The sequence below is a fragment of the Elephas maximus genome, chromosome 10, assembly GCF_024166365.1.
Source record: "Elephas maximus indicus isolate mEleMax1 chromosome 10, mEleMax1 primary haplotype, whole genome shotgun sequence".
NCBI lineage: Eukaryota > Metazoa > Chordata > Mammalia > Proboscidea > Elephantidae > Elephas > Elephas maximus.
This window is the reverse complement of record NC_064828.1, coordinates 7,007,661-7,034,004: the sequence shown is the minus strand read 5'-3', so window position 1 is coordinate 7,034,004 and position 26,344 is coordinate 7,007,661. Positions and strand designations below refer to the sequence as shown.

General features: G+C 41.8%; 1 protein-coding gene across 3 annotated transcripts in view; it reads right to left on the bottom strand.

Annotated features, from left to right (window-relative positions):
- The window catches only part of FBN1 (fibrillin 1), a 298,816-nt gene that overhangs the window by 151,132 nt on the left and 121,340 nt on the right, over positions 1-26,344 (bottom strand). For all 3 annotated transcript variants that reach the window (XM_049898546.1, XM_049898545.1, XM_049898544.1), the window contains exon 7: positions 2,033-2,230. In XM_049898546.1, coding sequence (XP_049754503.1) covers positions 2,033-2,230 — 198 coding nt within the window. The remainder of the gene's footprint in view (positions 1-2,032; positions 2,231-26,344) is intronic.

Here is a 26,344-nt window from a genome sequence, read left to right as displayed (position 1 = left end):
CTTTTAGAAATCCGGGAGCCCAGTGTGCTGTTTAGTTTGACTCTTCATTGTGTGAAGCAAGAAAGCCATCGCCACTTGTAAGATCTCTAATAACCTGAGTTGTCAAGAGAAGCCGGCCTGCAGAAAAGGGGTACTAAGGAGCCAGCAATTTATTTTGGCATGGAAGTGTCACTTAATGCTTTAAATGGAATGTCCTGACCCACAAATGAATGACTCTACATGCGAAATAGAATTAGATTATGTTTTATGGCTGATTCAATTTTGTCTTGGACCAGTATTTTTCCATTCCCTTTTTGTTTTTTGATATGTGAATATGTTTATTAAAATGTTACTTGAAATTAAAATTTTACTTTACTGCTAACTGGCCATTAACATATAAGCAAAGCTAGATGGTCTCCTCCATCATGACTTTTGGTCAACAGGAAATGCGTATGTGAGTGATTCTCTGTTGATCACACATCTAGGACTAGAAGCTCCTTTATGAACCCACCTGCCCACAATTGGCCCAAGGATTGGACATGCCAGCAAGGAAAGGGAACCCCAAACTGATGGGAGAATCACAACCAAACATGAAGATTTTTCATTTTAAAAGAGGTAACATAACCACCATTTTGAACGCCTGTTGGTCAATTTCATATAAAAAACGTTTTTTTCTTGGATGTCGAATAGTAGAGTCAGGAAGCAAATGCCAGAAAGATCCAGTTTGCGTGAAGCGAATAGCAAAGCTAGAGAAGCAATTCTCCCCCTCCGTTCATTCTCTTTCTAGAGTTCCGTCAGCACCTGAGCTTCCCACACGGACTCACTGAGGCAGCGGAGCACTCAAAGTCTGCCTTTCTGTCCACTGTCAAGGAATTCAAGTTTTTTAGCCAAGTTCAGAGCACCAAGACCAAGAAATTCTTCAAAACTCACCGGGACTTTCTAAGAATGAGAAAAATAAGAAGGCACCAAAGAAAAGAGGAACTAAACTTACTTTTAATTTCATAGACTCCTACAGTCTATCCCTTTATCGTTCTAGGATCTCAAAATGGCTCCTCAGCGTTCCTGACATTCAGATGGCTACTTTCAAGGGCATACAAAGAACTCCTATGTTGTACTTGGTAGCCAAAGGCCAGAGCCACAGTGTTTATCAGAAGTGGTATTTACTGATGTGCGATCGAATGGAGAACCACAGAATTGTGTGATTAAGCTTAAGTTCTGTTTTACTGCATATTATCCTTTTAATTAATATATAAAAGAAAACCAAACTATTGTCTATTTGCCTCAAAAAAGGGCAGGCTGAATTTTCTGAAAACGATGCAGCTCACTAAAAAGCACAGAAGATGTCTGAAGAAACAGACCCAGCCTGGGAGCTTTCGAGCCCATCAGCTTAGTGTGGAGCTGCCGCTGTTCACTTCCTCCTGCTTCCTGCCAGACATCCAGACAATAAAAGAATTTGTACAGCTGGAAGAACAGCAGGAAAAGCCAAAAACAGAGTAAGGATTTCTATGGGAGGCAGGGGGAGAAGCAAGCAGGCGACATCTGGTGATATTTAAAACTGTGAAACAAACCCTAATTTATTTCTGACTTGTAAAAAAACGTATAATGAGGCATGTAAAATGGTGAGAGGAACAATTTTCTTCAGGTCAACTAAGTACAACTCACAAAACAGAGGGACTCCAACAGTTAAGACTGAAGGAAAAACAATAAGAAAAGCATAAACTACCTTGTTCACGAATCTCACTTTGTGTTTATACACAGCGTTGCTGTAACACGTAGCATCACTGGACCAGAATCATACCACCCTTGAGTCAGAGGGTTGTGAAAGTAGCTCTGGGGTCAGAGGGGGAACTGCTGGCAAGGAAAACCCAGTAAGACTTGGGCTGCTGTCTAGTGAGCCAGGCTCCTAAAGCCTTAGTTGGATATCATGCAGTCAGCAAAATCAAGAAGTACGTCTCTGACACTGCTTTTCCAAATCTCTCCAACTCCACTGGAGAATGGTTCTCCAGAGCAAATAAGATTAATCCATTAATGATTCCATCGGCTCAGCGCTTACCTTGACAAGCTCCTGTGCGGATATTGGGGATGAAGCCTCGGCGGCAGGGGTGAGGCTGGGCAGGGCACATCTCGCAGGGGTGGCCCCAGGCCCGGCCGATGGTGGCACAGCAGAGTGTTTTTGTGCAGACAATCCCGCTGAGCTGTCCCTGGCACATCTGGTTGCTGACCACAGTAAAACATGGGCCTGTCCTGTAATCTGAAAATAAAAAACAAAGATTCCATGGAAATCCAGAAAAGCAAGCACCATCATGCAGAGGAACGTCTTGCCTGACTCGAAGCCAGTAAACGGACTTCAGGGATAGCATCACGCAGGACTTACTCAGTGTGATGCCTTTGATATTCTGCCTCTGAGCCCCATTTTCCTCGCCTACAAGACAGGAGTAAAATCACCAGTTCCTACGCCCACTTTAAAGGAAGTTCTGGGAGGATCAGAGGTGTTAGTGAAAAACTCTTTACAACTTTGAGGTGCTATACAAATATATCCCTAATATTACTATTCATTCACCCACACAAAAAAAGTGTTAGGCGCCTACCATGAATCAGCCTCTCTGCCTGATGTAGATGCTCCAGATATGAAAAGACCAGACCCTGCCCTCATGGAGCTTACAGTCTATTGTAATTTAGGTTGGGGAAAGAGAAGAATTTAAAAACGTGCACTGAGGTAAGTCATGGCATCTTCTTCTTCAAAGTTCTTGGACAAAAGAAGAGGTTATTTGTTTCTTTGGATTGAGTGCACCTTACTTTAAAAAATAAACAAACAGAACACAAACATAAAACACACTTCACCCACACAAAAGGCATTATGTATTTGATAGAAACAGTAAGGACATTGGTCCGAAATCACTGTAACCCCTGGGCAAATGGACTACCTCAAACCACATATAACTGAATCATCACATATAACTAAACCTTTGATAACATATTGGTATATTATCTGACATAATTTATATATATGTATATATAACCCAAAAACCAAACCCCTGCCGTCGAGTCAATTCCAACTCATAGCGAACCTATAGGACAGAGTAGAACTGCCCCACAGAGTTTCCAAGGAGTGCCCAGTGGATTCAAACTTCCGGCCTCTTGGTTAGCAGCTGTAGCACTTAACCACTAGGCCAGCAGGGTTTCCATATATATATATATATATATATATATATATATATATATATATATATATATATATATGTGTGTGTATATATATATATATATAGGCATGTTATCTTACATAATATTATATATATATATTTATATATACATATGTAGGTGTGTGTGGTGTACGTGTGTTTTATTTTTATCACAAAAATGGAGATTATACTAATATAGAATTTTGAATTCTTTTTTCACTTAACATTGTCAAAAGCATTTTCCTATGTCATTAAATATAATTCCAAAATACAATTTGAATTGTAGCATAATTTTCCATCAACTTCTAACAATTTAGTCAATAATTTTCTTGCTGTGGGTTATTTAAATTGCCTCTGCTTCTTCACTCTTAGACACAACATTCCGTGTATATTCCTGACTTTTTATGGTGAGAAACGTTTAGTATCGCGCAGTAGCAGCCAAGACTGCGTGACTGTACATTCTTACATCTGAGACCAGAAAGGGCACTGCAGCATCAACTTTTATCTAAAAAATAAATAAAACTTTCCACGGTAAGCAACAAGGGAAGAAATTTATTTTTTGTTTCTTTTCTTAATTTATTTTTTCATTTTTATTGAACTTTAGATGAAGGTTTACAGAACAAACTAGTTTCTCATCAATTAGTACACACATTATCATATGATATTGGTTAACAACCCCACGACATGTCAACACACTCCCTTCTCAACCCTGGGTTCGCTATTACCAGCTTTCCTGTTCCCTCCTGCCCTCTCACCCATGTCCCAGGGCTGGTGCGACCCTTTAGTCTTGTTTTGTTTTATGGGCTTGTTCAGTCTTTGGCTGAAGGATGAACCTCAGGAGTGGCCTCATTACTGAGCTGAAAGGGTATCCAGGGGCTATACTCTCAGAGTTTCTCCAGTCTCTGTCAGGTCAGCAAGTCTGGTCTTTTTGAGTTAGAACTTTGTTCTACATTTTTCTCCAACTCTGTCCGGGACCCTCTATTGTGATCCCTGTCAGAGCAGACAGTGGTAGTAGTGGGGCACCATCTAGTTGTACTGAACTCAGTCTAGCGGAGGCTATGGTAGATGTGGTCCATTAGTCCTTTGGACTAATCTAAGGAAAGAAATTCAGGTTTGTTTTCTTTTGTCCTCTTAATTTACTGAGACGAAGGTAAACGTTTCAGTAAGATTCATGTTGGCATGCTACTCTAAAAAAAAAAAAAAACGCTCCTTTGCCATGGGACCAGAGGAACTGGATGGTGCCCAGTTACCATTACTGAACATTTCGATCAAAGATTCTATAGAAGAATCCTGATTCAAATGGGGAAAATGTAGAACAGAATTGCAAATTCTCATGGACTCCAGACTTTCTAAAGCCATGGAGGCTGGATGAATCCCTGAAGCTATTGCCCTGAGATAAACTTTAAACCTTAAACCAAAAATATCCCCTGAAGTCTACTTAAAATCAAATACTCTAGTTTAACTAGTAAAAAATGTCTGCCTTGAGCATTATTAAGAACTACCTATATGGGGTCAAAATGACAATAGCAACTTGAAAGTTTAGATAGGAACCTTAGGGAGCAGTTGAGTTAATATTAATACAGGAGGAACAACTCAGAAAAGGAGGCTGACAATGGATGTACAATTCGAAGAATGTCATCAATGTCACTGAATTGTACACATAGAAACTGTTGAACTGGTGTATGTTTTGCTGTGTACATTCTCAACAACAACAAAAGAGAAATAATACTTAAAAAGGAAAAAATGCATAATGGATCACGACTTTTAATTTATAATCTTCTCTTCAACACTGCCCGAGTTTGTTTTTCCTAATCATTTTGCCAAGATACCTTCTGTAATTATCTTGATGTCTGAGAGTTTCAAAGATTCACGGAAGATGCGAATATGGTCTTTTGTAAGTGAAACCAACAAAATCCTGACACACTGCAACATGCTAAGGAAAACCTGGGTCCTTCTTGTCTCACACTGGCTGATAGCTTCAGATGTGAATTCCTCATTGGAGGGTGTTCATAAAAATAAACATAATCTTGAAGACTATTCCAGGGTCAACAACTTCTTGCCCTCATTGCAATGTGAATACATGGAATAGATAACGGCCCTTGTTAATTCTGACAATAGTCATCAGGCAGCTCTAGAGCCCGCAGGGACCCGTTTTTACTTATTTATTTTTTTAATATGAAATAGTTTTTATCGTGAATAAGTGTAAAAACACATTTAACACAATTAATTCATAGTTCTTAGAAAACACTGCTTTATATGACCTTGTCAGTAGTCAAAAACCAAGTCAAATTCCAACTGAAGCCAACTAAATTTCTTTAAAATAATTACATGATTATTTCTTAAATTTTCTCATTTTTGCACCTGTTAGAACTTACTATCCCCCTTTTTAAAAAAAAATAATATTTTATTGTGTTTTAGGTGAGGGTTTACGCAGCAGTTTAGGTTCCCGTTCAACAATTTCTGCATAAGCTGTTCAGTGACATTGCCACGCGTGAACATTCTCATTATTTCCATTCTGGTCGTTCCATTTCCATTAACCTAGTTTCCCTGCCCCATTACATTCTCATTTTTATTTTAAAGCAATTGTTGACCATATGGTCTCATATAGGTGATTTTTTAAAGGAGCATAGTGGGGGCCCCTCTTTATTAACTGTCCTAGATATTTGGCATAGTTTGAGTACGTAGAATAAACCTATCCACATAACACATTTTAACCCTTGATACTTAACACTTAGGTTAAAGTGACCTTGGAAACAAAGTAAAAAAAGGAGCTCATTTGACAGTGTAGATTAGCAAGTAAACATAAATATATTTGTAGAGCCATATTTCAATAAATTTGATGCTTACGAACAGGGCGCCAAAATCCACATGGAATAGATTTGGATCTAAAGCCCCTTGGAAGGTAAACGCTGTATTAATGGTAGTTTTTATATGTCATTTCAATTTGGAGGCATGTGCTTTTTGTCACAGGCTTCGTTTAGAGTGGCCAAAGGTTTGCTGTTTTTAGTCTAATACTCCAGCTACTGAAAAAAAATCTGCCCACACCCTCAATTCCTTTCTGATAGTACCATTATTTACAATTATTCCCACAGCACTTACATGATATTAGGCTAACTTTACATATTCTTTTTTTTTTTTTCAGGAGTTTCAGCACTAGACAGGGAACATACCCAATTCAATGCTTGTGTAATGTCTGACTCATTCCTGGTCTCCATGTAAATCATTATTCCTAATGCAACTAAAATATAGCATTAAAAATACTTTCTGTTTGCAAATTGTTCTATAATCATTTCCTTATAAGACGTCCATGAACTAGGGCAAGAGACCAAGCCTTTCCAAAATTAAAACACTATTTTAATGGTGTTGAACCAGCTTACTCTACTGGGGCCAGATCATGGGAAATTCTGCATCTACATGTTCCCATTCTGAGTGGTTAAGGCTCCAGGGTTGCTCCTCAGTCCCACTAGATTTAGCCTCAAGGCAGCTTAGGATCTGACCAACAAGTGGAGGCAGCCTCCCGTCGCAAGCCCATTCCCAGCTCTGCCGCTCAGAACACCGTGGTCTCCGGCATTGTATCCCGTTCATTCGTGATCAGACTTCACCCTGAAGCAAATGCGTCACTTACAGAGAGCAAAATTCTAGGGTGCAATGGATTCTTGTCACTCCTGCCCCTTCACTAAACCACAAACTGCAGGGAAGGCACAAGGATATAATTTTGGGCACTAGACTCTAATTATTTTCAATCCTCCTTTTCATGAAAATTACAAACAAAAGAATGAGACATCAATTTATCCATGACAGAGAAGGTCACAGCACACTCTCCCAGGTAGGCTGGCTCCTAATGTGTGGGATTTCAAGATAGATTTCTGAAGAAGGTGTTCAAAGAACATTCAATTCTGAGGAAAATTAAAGCAAAGAAGTTCCATGATCCTAACAGGTCTCATAAGGAGCCCTGGTGGTGCAGTGGTTATGCTCCCAGCTGCTAACCAAAAGGCTGGTGGTTCAAATCCACCAGAGCTCCAGGGAAGAAAGATGTGGCAGTCTGCTTCCATAAAGATTACAATCCTGGAAACCCTACGGGGCAGTTCCACTCTGCCCTGTAGGGTCACTATGAGTCTCAATCTACTCAACAACACACAATAACATACACACACACACATAGACACATATATGTGCACACATACACACATATCTCTGTACATATACACACACACACAACTTTTCTATAGGCTTTCTATAGGTTTGAAAATTTTTATAATAAAAATTCTGGGAAGGAAATTTCAGTGCTACTTTTACTGTGCAATACTGCCACTCCCATTTCATTCATGCTACACGTTTTTTTTTTTTTTAATTACACAAGGACTTTCAAATATATTCCATCCCACATATTTCTATAAAATAAAACATATAAGATGACCTATTTCACGCAGTTTATACAACAATGCTTAAAGAATGTAAGCTTTTGGCAAAATTACTAACCTACATGATGCAAAATGTTTATCTTTAAGTGGCTGCATCTGAGTTACAATTTATTCTTAACTAAATGTTTTTAAAAAGTATTTTAGAAATAAAGGCATAGAAGCAGGCATAAAACTATTTCCATGCCAATATTTTCCCTGACTTTGAACTTTTTCAATTCGTAACTTAGAAGTATTAGCCTTGTGAACTTAAATTTAAATATCATTCAAATCTATAGAAATGAGGTGATTTGTTGTACACCTTTTAATCCAACCTGCAGACCAAGCACTTCCACCAACTCCAGGCTGTGGTTCTGTCGGACCCAATTTCACGTGGCAGGGATTCAACTACCGAAAATTGTTACCACATTTTATTCTGCTCCACGATGAAGAAAACAGTAAGCAGTCCTGTTCAGGGCAGGGAACATCTCCTGTCCAAGTAATCATTCACCTGCCACTATCCGTCTCTTCACTGAACCCTACAAGTCATTACTTATGTTCAGTTTTCCCCAAAGCTCTCTTTAAACTACCTTTACTAGAAAAAAAATGGGGCAAAGGTAGAAGTCAAATCCTGGGTTAGTGACATATTTACCATCAAGATAGTAAAATCGTAGCGAGTGCCTTCGTTTTTAATGGTCTGCAAATTCCACTCCAAAGAACCAGCTGGCTAGGATTTAGTCAGTGTTTAAATGGCTTGTCTGAAGTGCCACGTTAAACCAAAATCTGCAGTTTCACCACAGAGCATTCGCTATTGAACAGCAAGACAAAAACAATAGTATTATGTAACAATTTGATTTACTTGTTCTTTTTTATTTTCTTCAAAGCTACCAACTATAACCCATTCTCTACAATCCAAAAACAAGATTGAGGACCTAAGAGTAAAGGCCCTGTGATCAGTGACATTAAATATAAAAGCTGTCAGGGTCAACAGATTCTTAACTCAAACCCTACATCTTAAAAGTATCTTGTAAGATTGTTTAATTTCCAAATATTAGTTCTATAAAAAGTGACTTCAGTTTCTGAAATATCCCAGTAGAATGTTTTATCACTAAAATTGGAAAGCTATTATAAATGGAATTTTCTGTAGCAGGCCAATATCTATCTCGAATGCTGTATACATAGAGGGTAAAGGCCTCCGTTAGTAAAGAGACAATAAAAATAAAGTGATTAAAATATCCCACTGCACAAAATAAAACTAAACATCCTAGCTTCAATGTTAAGGTTCAATCAGTAAACTTCACAATTATAAAAAGTAATCAAGGGTTTCTTTGTTCATTCAACAAGCATTTATTGAGCTACTGTACTGTATCACTGAGTAGGACGGATGAAGTCCCTGCTCATGTGGACTTTATAATCTTCCAGAGGAGGAAGTCAGTAAGTAGGTAAACACACCTAAAAACAATTTTAGGCTTAAAGCTGTAATGAAAATAAAATAAGCATGGTGTCACGATGAAGAGTAATTGGGGAAACCCAACTCAGTAAGGGTTATCATGGAAGGCGTCTTTTAGACGGTGACATTTAAACAGGCACAAAGAATGAGAAAGGTTGGACTTTCGAGTCCACCCAGAGGAGTCTCAGAGGAAAGAGTCGGAATTGGCTCGATAGCAGCTGGTTTAAAGAGTGAGAATAAGCAAGTTGTGTGTGATGGGGTAAGTGCTCTCCAGGTACAGGAAACCAGAAGAAGAATGGCTCTGAGCTGGGAGACAGCCCACCAGTTCTAGGAACAAGAGAAGGCCACCGTGACTGGAGTGCAGAGAGTGAAGGGGAAGGGACACACCTTGAGGCTAGAGGGTTATGCAGGGACCAGGTTATATAACACATTCCAGGTTACAGTACGGAATCTGGATTTGGCTTCAGTAGTAGAATTATCACATTCCATTTAGGAACGCTGGCTTGGATTTCTGGCCATTGCACCTTGTCTGCAGCCACCACGGATCTGTCAGTGTCAGCTTGGGCATTGCTATGATGCTGAATAGGTTTCAATGGAGCTTCCAGACTTACACAGACTTAGAAGAAAGGTCTGGCAATGTACTTCTGAAAATCAGCCAGTGAAAACCCTATGGATCACAATGGCCCAATCTGCGGTTCAGTCTGTAACCAATCATCGGGGTGGTGCAGGACCCAGCAGAGGTTAGTTCCCCTGTGCCTGGGGCTGCCATGACTTGGTGCCTTGACGGCAGCTAACAACAACAACTAAGTTCAACAGGAAGCCTCGTAAAACATGAGGTATTATTTTGGAAGAGCACTGCTTAGAGGGTTAAGAGTGGAAATGGGAAAGCCTGCAAGGAGGCTGCTCAAGTATTTGTGGTGAAAGATGGTGGTAGCTTGGCAAGATTGTAGAAATGGATGGAAGCTGAAGAGTAGGGGTATACTTCGGTGATAGACTCTACACCCCGTCTGGTGGGTTAGATGCAAAAGGTGAGGGAACTGAAGAGACAAGGATGATTCCTGGGATTCTGGCTTCAATTGTGGGATATATGGCCAGCTACTTACTGAAATGGGGAATGTGAAGGAAGGAAGTCCAGGCTCTAACTACTAACAATCAGAGCTGAAGCTCTTCACATTTTCTCAGTAAAGTACACAGTCCTGGAAGGGGGATTTGAATTGATGAGGCTGGCCCCACATAAAACTGTAATTCTTGATGCTATCAAAGGACAAAAACAGAACTTGGATATAATTAAATTAAATTATACTCTGACCTGTGTATTTTAGCTCTTTCACTAACTTTCCTTTCCTTCTGTTCCTCTTTGTGAGCAAGCATTTACTTGTATCAGATATTTATGTATGAATGTTATGGTTGAAACTCTTACTTCAAACACATTTGGCCAATCCTCACAGAAACCCAAATGTTAAGTACATATGGCCCGGACCACGAACATGGAACTGAATTCTGGCATGGCAGCCGGGATTCCTTCAGAAGAACTTTACTGCTACTTCTCTGAAATGACAGCGCAAGAGAGTCCCAGACCACCAGCCTGCTAGCTGCCAGCCCTGAGTCCCCACTACTTCTGAGAGATCTGGTAAAAAATTTAAAGTGAGGACAAAAGTTCAGCCATTTAACCTCCACAGAGAAACACTCCACATAAATCTGGACTTTCCATAATATCCAGGCAGATAAAAGGCAGTGAGATAGTTTAGACACATTGGTTGGCAAGTGTTACTTGTAGAATGGGCTTTTTACCAAATATGCATTTTCTTATGAGTGTGTGGTACATAAATTGCTCGTGTGTTCTTTCTCTCTTTTAGACACACACTAAAGTATGTTAATATACTATGAACTAGCTCTCATAGTGGCCCTTCTAGTCTCAGAATTTTTTCTTTGGAAGGAAATATTTGATGAATGAAAAATTCCTAAGGCCGTTTCCAGCTCCAGGTGTGGTGCTGAACTCAACAGAAGACAGACAAGTAGGAAGAAAACACAAGTATCATTCAGAACACATGTGTGCACTATCCACAAGGCGAGCGAGAAGGCTGAGGGGATGGGAGAGGCGGCACCACCAAAACCGAACTACACAGGGTCAGTTAGTCAGCAAAAGATGCCTGAAAAAATCTGTGTGTCGTCAGATGTCAAAAGATAGCAGAAGGTTGATTTTCTGAGAGACCAAAGGCTGAGGGCATTGGAACCTCAGGACTGGGTTTGCGCTGTGGTTGTTGCTGGGCATTTATTTTCAAGGTCTGCCTGCAGACTGACAAAGTGACATTAACTGGACCATCATGATGGCTCCTTGGCAGCCTCACTGGTAACACAGATTTTGATGTTCTGGGCACTAAAAGGCTTTGTGGATGACAACTGTTTTGCTGCACTGAACAGTGATTCTGCAAGTACGCATCATGCTCTGTGGAATTAACAATTACATCCCACATACCCCAGGCAAATGATGTGAACAGCTAAATACTAACACCCCTATATAAGCAGATCCACCATCCGTCCGTCAGTTTGTCCTAACGTGCTGGCTTGCTGTTGCTATGATGCTGGAAGCTATGTCACCAGTATTTCAAATACCAGTGGGGTTACCCATGGTGGGCAGGTTTCACTGTCACCTCCAGATAAAGACAAACTAAGAAGAAAGGCCTGGAGATCTACTTCTGAAAAATAGCCAATGAAAACCCTATGAATCAAAAAAAAGAATTATCTGATATAGTGCTGGAAGACGAGCCCCTCGGTTGGAAGCCACTCAAAATACACAGTGGGTGCAATAATGCACTCAAGCGTACCAGCGATGGTGAGATTGCGCAAGGCCAGGCAACGTTCATTCTGTTGTGCACGGGGCTGCCGTTAGTCAGAGCCGACCCGATGGCAGCTAACAACAACAACGTACAGGCAGATAGGCCAATCTAGTTTTAGCTACGTTGTGTCCAGCGCACCCAGTGGAAGAATGATGTTCAGCTCAGAAACTTCTACTCTACAAAACTGGAGAAACATCTAAAGTTGCTCCTGCGACTGTAAGGTCTACAACTGTTCCAGTGTGTACTGTCCGAACCCTAAAGGGCACTGTGTTACTCTGGTACCCCTACCACTTACTAGAGATTTACATCGGCTTGGCCAGACGTTGGGGTTTCATCTGAGGTGACTAGTTAGATACGTGCGGAAACTGCACATGGTTAGAAAATAATAAGAGACAGCATTAAAAGTGGTTTAACATGCCCCAAGAGGCAAGCCCAACACCACAATTTTCTCCGACTGTGGAAGAAAAAACAACTTGAGCCAGAATTTGGCTCCCTGGATGTATGAACAGGTCTACATAAATTTCCCTGGGATATTTACAAAGCATGTTAACAATAATTAAAACTGAATTTTCCAAACCTTTAAGGGTAGAAGTTAGGAATATAATATCAACGATGTTGGAAAGTGTTATAATTCAATATACATCGTATTCATCACCCAGGGATTAACTACTGATATTCAAAATTCACAGCTCCTGGACAGAGCTCCTGCACTCGGCAAATACACTCACCGAAATGTATTTTCCATTTTCTGCAGTAGTTTTAGGGCTAAAAGGTAAGGCAGCTGGCCTGTCAGCATTTAAATTGCTTCCAGCTCAGAGATTTTTAAGTTGAAGATCACATTTGGGATTCAGGTGTCCAAAGATGCCCTGAAGTTATGTGTAAAATCACCTGTGTGTAAGTAGGACAGGCCTGGACACAGTTAAGTGGATCAGGGATCTGGGCCCGAGCCTTGCTGCGGCCATTAAGTCCTCTCTTCCAGAGATTTGTTAACTGGGATTAAACAGCCCTGGTCTCCATCTAAAGAGCCTGGTGGTACAGTGCTTAAAGCACTCAGCTGCTAACTAAAAGGTGGGCAGTTAGAACCCACCAGCTGTTCCTCCGGAGAAAGATGTGGCAGTCTGTTCCCAGAAAGATGACAGCCTTGAGGGGGTCGGAAGCTGGTGGAAAGGACACGAAAAGAGAAGAGTGGAGGGAAGGAGTGTGCTGTCTCATTAGGGGAAGAGCAATTAGGAGTATATAGCAAGGTGTATAAAAATGTTTGTATGAGAGACTGACCTGATTTATAAGCTTTCACTTAAAGCCAAATAAAAATTAAAAAAAAAAAAAAGATGACAGCCTTGGAAACCCTATGGGGCAGTTCTACTCTGTCCTATAGGGTCGTTATGAGTCGGAATTGATTTGATGGGAATGGGTTTAGTTTTTTTTGGTTTGGACTGCAGACGGCTAGAACCAAGATGACATCACCTCAGGAGCTATAGGGCAGTGTGTATGTGCACTCAGAGTAGTGCCTTTGCATGGAAAAGGGACGAGGTCTGCAGGAAGGAGCAGGGACAGAGGCCATACAACCCCAGAGAGAGACAGGCAGGTCACTGGGCTCCTGCCTCTATCCCTGATAAAGCCCTGCTGCATTAACAGCTTTTGAGTTTCTAGGACACCTCAGGCTCCTTATAATAAAATCCCTTTATGCTTAAGCTAGTTTCATTGCTTGCAACCAAAGGAATCTGACCTAGTATAGCGTGTACATTTGTATATTTTTGGAGGAAGAGAGTTTACAGCTCTCACGAGATTCTTAAAAGTGTCCACGACTCAAAAACAGGCAACACCTCTGCACTACTTAACAAAAGCCAGTGGCCACTGAGCTGACGCTGACTCAGAGCGACCCCGTGTGCGTCCAGGCAGAACTGTGCTCCATGGGGTTTTCAACGACTGATTTCTCAGAAGTAGATCGCCAGGCTTTTCTTCCAAGGCACCTATGGCTGGACTCGAACCTCCAACCTTTCAGTTAGCAGCCGAGCGCGTTAGCTGTTTGTACCACCCAGGGACACGGCATTATTTAATAAAAAGTAATTACTAAGAAAGAAAGGCCTGTCAGCCTATTTCCGGAAAATCAGCCATTGAAAACCCTATGGAGTATGGTTCTATTCCAGCACACACGGGGTCACCATAAATCAGAGCCGAAACCATGGCAACGGGTTGGGTTTTATTAGTTTAAGCCACTGTGGTTGGGTTTTCTGTTACATCCAAACTTCTCCCTAACTGAGACACCAGGTACATGGATTTTATTACCATTTGATGTATACATGAGCGAATGATCCAAGAGGAAGGCATAGCCTTTCTGGAATTTTTCTGCAGCAGGTAAAGACTGAGCAGCAGCCAAGCAGGCTGAGTGCATAAAACAAATTTCTCATGACTTCTTTCATAAACTCAACTCACTTTTCCTTTCTGACAACTGGATGAGGTGTCTAATGTTAAGACATGACTAGATTTTGATAATCTGCCTTAATACACTGCTCTCTGATGTACACACCTTATTTTCATAAAGTTAACGTAGAATTGGTCGGATTTATCATTACTATCCTAAGTGTCACTATAAGTGTCACTACTGCCAGCTTTCCTTCGGAAAAGACATTTCATTCGCAAAATAAGCTCACAAATACCTTTATTTAAAGGCCATGTTCCTCTATTCTACGTTCTAAATAACTATTTTGAATGTGATAGGCCTCATATAAAAAAAACCAAAACCCACTGCCGTAGAGTCGATTCCGACTCATAGTGAGCCTATAGGACAGAGTAGAACTGCCCTGTAGGGTTATGCCTCATATATGACCCTGAACATAAAGACTTCTCCCTTCCCCCAGATTTCCAAACGTGTTTATGTATGTTACATATTTGATTTGTTACCGTAACAATCATAAAATAGGTAAATAAATATGGTGGACATCTGGAGCTAATGAAATTCTGGAGCTGTCCCCAAACAGTGGCGATTTCAAGCTATACGTCAGTAAGAAGGTCCTGAGAGAAAACCGTAAAGAAATAAGTAAATGCCCAGGAGGTTTACGTGTAGAGGAAGCACGGAAGGGCCTGAAAGCGACTTACTGCATTCACAACAACCTGGGAGTAACAGTACTGATGCTTTACGCAAACACTACTGCTTTGGCTCAGGAGAGGGGAAAAAAAAACCAAACCCAGTGCCGTCGAGTCGATTCTGACTCATTGCAAGGACGGTACATAAACCTCTAAAGTAGTTTTCTTTCCACTCCCTCCCCCTCCCCCTTTGAGTGTGAGAGGGACCTTTTTGTTTTGTTTTGTTTTGTCTTTTAAACCCCAGATGTTGTTGTTAATTTGAAAAGGTTTATCCAGACTTTGGAAAGTCTTCTGATGACAAGTCTGATTTGAGAGAAATGCTTAGCCCTTTAATACAGGAAATTCCATAATTATGAGCTGGTTTTGTTTCAAAAGTTTATGTATAAGATGCGTGTTGGAATCTCTGGTTTTAGGGTTGGAAAGAAACTTAGTGAAGAAGGGAGGAAAGCTGACATGTATGGGGCACTGTGCTGGTGCCTCCACCTGCCTCACTTAGTTGTCACAGCAGCTCTCTGGGGGAGATTTCCCCGAGGTTACAGAAGAGGAAACTGAGGCTCGAGTAAGTTAAGAAACTTGCCCAAGCTGTACAAATAGAACACAGAAGGCAAATACAAGTTTTAGTTCATCTGATTCTAAAACCTGTACTTTTTTCCACTATACTATTTTGCCTTTCTGAAAGAAGTCATATAATTTCCAGGATTAATTAAGACTCAGAGAGGTAAAGTAATTTTCTCAAGATCCCAAAGCAAACTAGTGGCAGAGATGAAATGAGAACTTAGGTCTCTCAAATCTTGGATCAGGTTTTTTCTGCGAACTCCTCCTAGGCCTCAGGTGTTGTCTTCCCGCACCCCAGGACTAAACCACAACCTCAAGATGAGAGCAAAGTCCGTATCAGTTTCAATTGTTCTGATGCCTAGGTTTCTAAATCTTAAGCTGCAGTATATTGTTTAAACCGTACAGTGTCGAAGTGTTGTTTGCAGGAAGTGCAACTCCCATTTTGCTTTTATAAATATATTCACCTTAAATCATGTCAACACAAAAGCAATTGTGGTGTCACTTGAAAAGCATGTGAATTAAAATTCATGATAGAGGTTACTTCTGTGAGCGTAGCTGGGGGATGGGATGTGGAGACCTGAATCTGCTGTTGTCAGCTGCCATCAAGCCAATTCCTACTCACGGCGACCCGTCTGTGCAGAGCAGAACTGCTCCACAGGGTCTCAAAGCTGTAATCTTTTGGAAGCAGAACACCAGGCCTTACTTCAGAGGTGCCTCTGGGCGGGTCTGAACCACCAACCTCTTCAGTTAGTAGTCCAGTGCTTGACCGTTCGTGCCACCAGGGACTGCCAGAGACCTGAATAAGGCTTGGTAATGTTCTAACACTTACATTGGGTGGTGCTCTCATGGGCGCCCATTCATTCATTAGTTTTATAACATATATGTTACACATAGTCTTTAAATGTGCCATATATTACACTGAAAAAGTATAATAAAGAGAAAAGTTTAAGATACACACACACATACACACACAAGAGTACATACAAACTGAGACTAAAACACCTTTATACCACTTATGTGACCTTGGGGATATTATTTACTCTCTGGCCATCAGTCTTCTTAATTATAAAATAGCGATAATAATTGAAAGGGTTTTTTAAGAATTACTTGTTATAAAAGAAGCCCTGGTGGTGCAGAGGCTAAGCACTCAGCTACTAACTGAAAGGTTGGCAGTTCGAACCCACCAATTGCTACATAGGAGAAAGATGTGGCAGTCTCCTTCCATAAAGATTACAGCCTTAAAAACCCCACGGGGCAGTTCTACTCTGTGCTATAGGATCACTGTGAGTGGGCCTAACAGCAAGGGTATGCTTTGGTTTTATCTGTTATAAAGTATGAACAATATTTAATCTGTGTCTAATTGCAGCTCTTACTACCCTATGAAGACAACGCAGCAAATAGAAGAAATCTTTTTACATAAGATGCATCATTTATTTGTGCACTAACCAACATAAGACTGCATGTAATAGTTATGTTACTAGGTTAACAGGGCATTAATGCAATGATACCTAAGGAGGCTGTGCGAATGTCACACACTGTACCTTCACGTCTGCGTTCCTACTCACCCCGATCCCATGTTCTCTCAAGCCTGAACTCACACAGCACTGTGCACCCGTGATGTCACGCTGATCCCGGCTGGCCCCAGGCACCAGCTGCCCCTTCTCAAGGAGCACGCGCTACCCCTTCAGCCCAGTGTGAGCGTGTGGAGCTCCGATTCACCCCTTGTCTATACACAGACCGGAGACTGGGGAAGACCGCTTGGCAACATCTGTGTTACCCAAGAACATGTCTGGTTGCTTCATCCCAGGAAGCCCTTCCCCTGTCAAATATTTTCTCAGAAGACTAAACTCATTTTGAGGGAAGATTGTCAAACTTCATCAATCAAAATGAGGACCCTCACTTTATGAGTTCCCATGGTACATCGCCTGTACCTTGGTTATTTGGCATGACACCATGTGGCCTTGTGAGACAGACAGCCACTGCCCACTAGATAGTAAATTCTCCAGAAGGAAGGACAGTCTCTTATTTATTTCTGAACTCTTATTCTTCATCCCCAAGTATCAGGAACAGAAGACTCTCAACAAATGTTGATTCAAACTGCTAACTGTGTACAAAAATTAGTTCTTGCTTCCCTTGAAGCCATATACAACTACCAATTACACACATTCCTAAAATGAGCTCATGTGAAGTTAATCAGACAAGTTAATGAATTCTCCAACTCAGCAGGCTAGCAGAACTGGATGTACTCAACTCATCTAAATGCAAAGATAATAAACAGGCTTTTGCCTTCTACATTTCTAATGGGGGTCTCCTGAAAGAAAGGTCCCACTAACTGTACGACTCAAGTCTCTCCTAAGCAGAAGATTCTAACCCAAAAGCTTTCTCCAAGGCAGTAATATTCCTAACCTCCACAAATACCTTCTCTCTCAAAGGCAATTTTGCTCTACATCACGTCTATGAGTTTTATGTTTCCCCTCGCAGGCACATCCATGCACGGTTAACTACTTAACAAGGCAAGGCTGTAGGTGAGCGGCTCTAGCTTTCTGTCACTGAAATCTTGGTGCAGTTTTAGAAGCGCCTTGATGACTCACCTTCAATTTCCATCCACTCAGGGGATAAAACCACAATGGAATAGTGGTTGGAAAGCAGGACTTAAAATCAAGCTTCGACCATGGCAGACTGGAAATCCAGCCAGTGCCAGCCAGTTATGCGCTCCAAAGTGCTCCTAAGAAGACGCCACGGTTTACAAAACAATCCTCTTTGATGAGTTAAGTCTAAGTGAATCAGAACCATATGGGTTAAATTCCCCTTGAAATACCCATGGATTTAAAATTAAGTGGAAAAGTGCTTGGCAAAGCATAACCTCCAAGCATCTGAAATGCAGTTAGCGATCATTTTCTCTGAGATTTTAACAAGAGGGATTCCCCGGTGCACGAGACACCAGGTACTGCATAACAAAGGCAGTTACGTTTCATAGCAAAGGTACTGCCTGGGTTGAGTTCAGGCTAGAGACACAAACAAGGCTGACTGAATTCTAACCCCACCACCTATTAACACTGGGCCCTTGTACAGGTCACGCAACCTCCAAACCTGATCTGTCACCAGTGAGCCAATTCCGGCCCATAGTGACCCTATAGGACAGAGTGGAACTGCCCCGCAGGGTTTCCAAGGCTGTCATCTTTACCGAAGCAGACTGCCACATCTTCCTCCAGCAGAGCAGCTGCTGGGTTTGAACCACCGACCTTTCAGTAAGCAGCCAAGCACTTAAGCACTGCGCCACCAGGGCTCTCCTTCACATAACGTGAGCCTTGATCCCCTTACTGTCGAGCAAAGAAAACAACAGTTCCTTATAGGCAGGTTAGGGTTACCTGGGTGGCACAAACAGTTAAGCACTCATCTACTAACAGAAAAGTTGGGATTCAAACCCACCCAGAGATGCCTCAGGAGAAGGGCCTTGTTATCTACTTCCAAAAAATCAGCCATAAAAATCCCATGGAGCACAGTTCTACTCCACACACATGGGATCACCATGAGTTGGAATCAACTGGATGGCAACTGTTTTTGCTTTTGTAGCGTGGCTAAAGTTTAGGTGAAATATTATGTGTAAAATACCTAGAACTGTCCCAGGCACAAAGTGTTTATCAGTGGTATCTTTTAAAGCATTGCCCAGAAAGGAGTTAAGAGGTGGGCTAAGTGCATACTATGAAGCTACAATGGAAACCCTGGTGGCATAGTGGTTAAGTGCTACGGCTGCTAACCAAAGGGTTGGGAGTTTGAATCCACCGAGCGCTCCTTGGAAACTCTATGGGGCCATTCTACTCTGTCCTATAGGGTAGCTATGAGTCGGAATTGACTTGACGGCACTGGGTTTGGTTTTGGTGGTTTATGAAGCTACAATAGAGAAGGTCTGTGTTTTGTGGAAGTGCGGGTCATGGAAAGAATAACATGTAGAACCAAATTCTTTATTCATTCAAGAGTTATTGCCATTACTTGAATCACTGACTTTTAGGACTGGGAAAGATGAAAAACTGAGGCTAGGGCAATAAAATTATTTGCCCAAGGTCACAAAGCTATTGAAAAACAGAGCCAGCGCTAGACCTCTCGTCTCCTGCCTGCTGGTCCAGTACTATTCTCACTAAATCATGTCACTGCTCTGGATGCAGGCCTGATAGGCTCTGGTGCCAAATGGCAAGTGGTTTCCCCTCCAGGGGAGCAATGGAAGGGACAGCAGAGTCCTTTTTCACCTTGGAACATGCCAGAGATGGCGTCAAGAAAGCCAGGTTTAAACCAGGTCAGCCAGAAGGGTCTGTCTAATGCACAGCTGAGCAAGCTCCCTTCCAGCCAGGATTCTGTCAGTACACGGGTGTGTCAACGACAAAGTTGAGTGAACTAAGTTGGAGCCAAGTATTCATTGAGAAGGCTTGGCAAGATAGGTCCAGGTTGGGGAAGGGAAGAGAAAATGATTAGGTGAGGGCTGACGGAAAGGTACAGACAGGATGACTGGGTTTCCCTCTTCGGCATCCTTCCTGCCCTGGGGCTGCTCTGCGCATACTCAGCTGGGCGAGGGTCACTACGACGTTTGCCATGACTTCGTATGTTTGCATTTCAAGATTCTCACTTAAAAAAAATTAACGCTTACCTTAAACACTGTACTCAAAATACAGTTAAGCTACCACCAGCGCGCTCACACACCTAAAACAAGTTAATATGCCAGGGTTACGCTTTGAGGGCTGAACAGCTCAGCTCCCTCTTCAGCAGCTAAGTCAAAGGATGCAGTGTGGTTCCCCTCACCCCATCTCACTCTTCCAATTTCTCATTCAAATAAAGTTTTCCTATTAAAGAAAAGAAGAGCTCTTAAACAAGCTAGGCATAACCATAATTAGCACCCGAGTCCTCTCGGCCCGCCAACCCACCATCCAACCCTACTTCCCACCTTCCCGTTTGAATCCTCTTCGCTCCGGCTAAACTGTTCCAGCGTTGACCCCACGGCACATTTCACGTATTTCTATGTACACACCTTTGTTTCCTTCAGCTATCTCCCACCCGCGAATATCTTCCCCAGCATATCTAAATAATTTAGCTCAGGATATAAAGAAATATAAATACTTGGCTATCATTTCAAACATTATTTCAACATCATTGCTAGGATGGTTAGTTTTTTGATATCTTCGTGATTCCAAGAGGGAGGGTTGAAATTATTATATCTCTTCCAAACTGGGATATAAAACCCTTTCTAAACAGGTACTCCCTCAAATGTGGTGAAGGGAAGCATAAATTATGAAAGTCATCTTATAGTCCAGTCAAGCAGAGAATAATGTTATTTTCCTAAAGTAAAGGCTGTTTTGGCACATGGACAACTAGTGTTGGAAATTCTATACCTACAAAATTGGGCAGAATTATGAAAAGGCAAAAAAAAAATCATACAAATTAGCAAACTATCTGGCGCCAGTATGTATTAATATATAAACAGGGATACATGAGTAGCAGAAGGGTCAGACCCAGGGAAGATTGGCTAAGAATGAGTATCAAATGTGCTTTCAAAGAAACAAAGCCATGGAGGCTGACATGGCTGGGTCTGTTTCTCTGGTAGCTGATTTTTACAAAGCCATGGTGATCTCTGAAGTCACGTGGCAGTACATACAGGTGCTATATAGCCCTGACTTCCAGGCTAAAGCCGATTCGATGAGCTCTGGATTACTGCACATACATTCACATATACACACTTATAAAGAAATGCCACTTACCTAACTCTCCACAAAGAAAGTCCTTTCAAGAGCTCTTTGCATTCACACTGGGAATGAGAAGAGCTGATTATCTGAGTTACACTAGGAAGCAGGTGAACACAAGGCCTGCCTGGATCAATACGTGCCCCAAGGGTTTTGGTAAATGCAAAGAGCAGATACCCGGAGTTTGCTTAGAAATAATAAGCTTCTACTTAAAGTTACTGGAAATATTGAACACAGAGCAAAAGAAAAGGGAATAAGAAGATTTTGTACTGTAAACCATTTCCTCTATCTTAGGTATGTGCTCATTTGAAAAATTATTGGCAGGAACAGCCTGGTTCCTCTCTTAACAAATTGTAGCCACAATATATTATGTCAAAGGAGTTTTGAGACCCACTGGACAGGGAGTTCTATCCAATCCTCAGGGCTTCAGGCCCGCTCAGCACAGTGCTCTCCAGGAAGTCTGGCGGGTGGAGGCTGGGTTCCCCCAGACTGAAACCCAAGAACTCTCTCATTAGAGGAGTCTGACTCCAGTGAAAGGCCTGCCGAGGACATGGACCAAGGACAGGCAGGCCGAACTCGGTGAGGAGCCAGGATCCCAAGCAAAGCACAATTTTTACAATCATCAAAAACCTTCTGCCAACCCAGGCAAGGCATGTACCTTGCCTGTGTCCATGTGAACTAAGAAAACAATACAAACTCTCCTCGCTTCCCAGAATGAGTAAATGCTAAGATTTTTAACTGCCAGGAAGTTTCTGCAGCATTCAAGGTCGGAATGGATTCCTCTGATGATGGGCAAGAGTTTGAAAGACATGAAGCCAAATAAGATGAGCATCGTAGAGGAAAGTTCTCATAGGCAGTGGCAAAAAAAGCCACTGAACAGAAGGCATTAAGGAGAAAGACAAAGTATTCCATCAACAAACCCTTGTCTTATGGAGACGACGCCTCTCACATTGTTTCATCTGCCCATCATCTGTTTTCCAGGGCAAGCTGGTCTATTTCTGTGCAGCGTATGTGGGCGGCAGCACGAGGTGATGGATGTGTACGGGAGAAGGCAGGCTCACCCAACAAGGAGCTGTGAGGCAGATATGCAGAACGCACGGGGCCTCCTTTACTGATGGACCCAGGAAAAGTGACAAAATGCCATTACGTCAGACGAAGCGTGCCCTTGATTTTGGCAGGGGTCAGTTAAGCTTCTCCCTTCAACTCACTCTTATCTGAAACCATACCATGTACATTCTAAAATATGGAGACAGTAAACCAAAAAAAACCCAAAGGGTTGCCATCGAGTTGACTCTGACTCCAGAATCCCATGTGTGTCTGATCGGAACTTTGCTCCACAGTTTCCAACGGTGGTTTTGGGGGAAGTAGATCACCAGGCCTTTCTTCCAAAGCACCGCTGAGTAGACTCAGATCTCCAACCTTTTGGTTAGCAATCAAGCGCATTAACTGTTTGTACCACCCAGGGACTACCTAAGCCTGGTAAAGGACCCTTAGTTTTCAAATCAGTTGCTCTCTTACGTCTTGGTTTCCTTATCCATAAAACTGGGATAATAATGCCTTCCTCATAGGTTTGTGCTGAGGATTAAATGAGATCATATATAATAAATGCCTGCCTCAGCGGATACTCGGACAGTGGTCGCTATTATTATTACTGACGGAGAGAATAAGAGAGTTGAATGTTATTCCCTGGGAACGGGGGTTCCCACCCTCTTAGTGGTTAGGTGCACAGTTCGAGCATCTAGTACATCTGTAATTTGCATTTGCCATTTCTTGGTCTTTTTCACGAGAGCATGTTCTGATACTCCTAAAGCCAAGGACTCATGGCTTTAATTTCTTTTGGATTTCTCCAAAAGTTGAACAAGCCCTGAAGAGCTCATATACTCAAGGATGTTATTGCTGGAAGGAGCCCTGGAATTCATCTAATCCATCCCCCTTTGTTTCACAGAGGAAAGATCCCAGTCCTGCAAGTTAGACGTTCCACCCCTGTGTGACTCTGCCTAAACCACTTAACCTCTCTGTGCCATAATTTCCTCATCTGAACAATAGGAATAGTAGGGTACCACCTACTCCACAGGGTAGCTGTGAAGGTTAAATACAACGCAAACTGTTGAGCAACAACAGGTTGTCATCATTATTATTACAGACTAGAAAACTAAGTCTCAACGGTGTTGAGTAATTTGCCCGAGGTCACCTGAAACCCAGTGATGAATGGCCTGTCAGGGAGGGGCTCTAAGATCCTTGGCAAACAGGGGAGATCACAATGACTTATCTTCTGAAGCCAACTGGTGACTTCCTTCAAACTAGCTGAATCAGTTCTCTCCCTTCCTGGCCCTGACCTCTGGAAGGGCGCCTCACCTTCTGCCACAGGGGTGTGGACTGTGCAGCCCATGCTCACAGGGCCGGGCAGAGCCAGAGCACAGAGCTATCTCAGCGAATGTCAGCCCTTTAGCATTTATATGATTTTAAGTTTGTAAACAGGCAATACATTCAAAAATAATAGGGGATGAATGATTCAGAAAAGAAGGGCGAGAATGGATGCACGGCCTGAAGAATGTGAGCAATGTCACTGAATTGTTCACGTAGGAATTGTCGGTGTGTGTTCTGTTGTGTTTAGTCTCAAAGACAAAAGTAAATAAAATAAATTATTAAAAAAAAAAAAAAGCAGCATAGAAAGTATTCACTGAAAAGTCTTCTTCCCTTCATCTCCCCTCTTCCCAGATCCTCTCACCAAACAGGTAAGCACTTTATCAGCACCTGACGTTCATCCAGCCTGGCTTTCAGGAAACCCAAGCAGGTGTGCAGACACTGAATTCCAGCTCCAGCTTCCTGAGACTCAACTCAGAATGTTTTATTGACACTTCCCAACTGGCCAACTGAATAAAAAACCTTCAAATGGACACGTTCCTACAGGCACACTGTAGACACATAATCTCTCTCTGAATTAGGAGCATCACTTCTTGACTAGAGCAAGGCTGTTAGGTGATTCGCGCACTTCTGTAAAGGGTTCATACAGCCAACCTGAACAGAGGAGCAAAGCTTCTATGAAGGATGACCATAAAAACCTGGATGTGGATTGTGGTGACAGCTACGCAACATAAGAGTAATTAATCTCATTGAGTTTTACATGTAAAAAATCTTGAAATGGTAAGTTTTTGTCATATAACAAATATATATATATATATATATGTCTTAAATGGAAACCCTGGTGGTGTAGTGATTAAGTGCTACGGCTGCTAACCCAAGGGTCAGCAGTTCGAATCCACCAGGCGCTCCTTGGAAACTCTATGGGGCAGTTCTACTCTGTCCTACAGGGTCACTACGAGTCAGGGCCAACTCAACGGCACTGGGTTTGGTTTGCTTATCTCTTAAATACGTGAAGGTGGGTCATTCTTCCAGGCAGCACTCTGAAGACCTACTTACTAAATGGCTAATCAGGAGGCCCACATTTTAGTGACCACAAGAACCACTGAGGAGCTTAATTAAAATGCAAATTCCTAGACAGAATCCGGAACAATTCTGATTCCATTAGCATCCAGGAATCACATTTTTACTTAGAAACCTGGCAATTAGGATGAAAGTGGTCAGCAGACCACATTTTGGGAAACAGAGGACTGGAACTTTGGAGAATGGATTCAAGTCTGGACTCTCATCAATGAGCTGTGTGACCCCTGGTGAGTAACCAGTTTACTAGGCCTCCTTAGTGTCCTCTGCAGAAGGCAGAGGCTGGGCCAGATGGTCATAAGGCTCCTCTCAAGGGGTCCATGCTTCGTTTCAAAAAGACCTTGACTCACAGTGATATGTCTACATATTCTCGAAGAGCATGCAACATAGTGACCTGTGGTTTTTCTTTGTTTTAATAAATCTATTTTTACCAAATGGTTGCCAGGTTGTGCATTACAAATGGGGGATTGAGTCCGTGCTAGGGGACTGAAAATGGAACAGCTCTTCATGTATGGGCACGAAAGTTGTGCGTTTCGCCATCAGCAAAGGGAAATGTGCATGCCTTTAAACAAACCCAAGCCTTGGATTCATTAGAAACAGAAACATATTTTTAAAACCAAAGCATTTCCATTTTCAAGGATAAAGTTCTGCTATTTTTAGAGATGGCACTCTGCTGATGGTGGCCACTGGTGGATCACCACTCACAAACAGGCATGCTGACACACAAACAGGCAGGAAAGGTCTGCCCAGGACTTGGGGAAGCAAGCATCTTCCGGCAAATGGGGCGCGATCAACACCAGGCAATGCGAGCAGCCCGCATAAGCCCCGTGCCTGTTATCTCTCTGACTATGACATTTAAAATAATTGGAGAAAATAACTTCTTGTTTTAACAACTATTTTGAAAGACTCAAAAAATTTTAATAAAGCATTTCAAATCCAGTAGTCATTGGTCTTTTTTCATGAAGACATTATATTTCATTACAGCTAGATATTTTTAAATCTCTCTGTAAATTCCCATAGAGTACCTAGCACTAAAGTCTATGGCACATACCAGGTTCTCAATAAATGCTTGAGGAATGAATGAATGAATGAACAAATGAACAAATTAACCAAGAAGATATTTTTCTTATAGTTCTCTCTAAAGCTTCTTTGTGGAAAGGTTTGATAATCTACATCAAAAAAAAAAAAAAAAAAATCAGCTATTGAAAAAGTTTTTGGCTATGACATTTCCAATCAGTGCCTGACCTCTAAAATCTATATGATACTACAAAAACTCAACTACAAAAAAACATATAACCCAATTAAAAAATGGGCAAAAGATATGAACAGGCACTGCACTAAAGAAGACATTCAGGTAGCTAACAGACACATGAGGAAATGCTCATGATCATTAGCCATTAGAGAAATGCAAATGAAAACTACATTGAGATTCCATCTCACTCCCACAAGGCTGGTATTAATCCAAAAAACACAAAATAATAAATGTTGGAGAGGTTGTGGAGAGACTAGAACACTTATACACTGCTGGTGGGAATGTAAAATGGTACAACCACATTGGAAATCGATTTGGCACTTCCTTTAAAAGCTGGGCATAAAACTACCATATAATCCATCAATCATACTCCTTGGACTATATCCTAGAGAAATAAGAGCCTTTACACAAACAGATATATGCACACCTATGTTCATTGCAGCA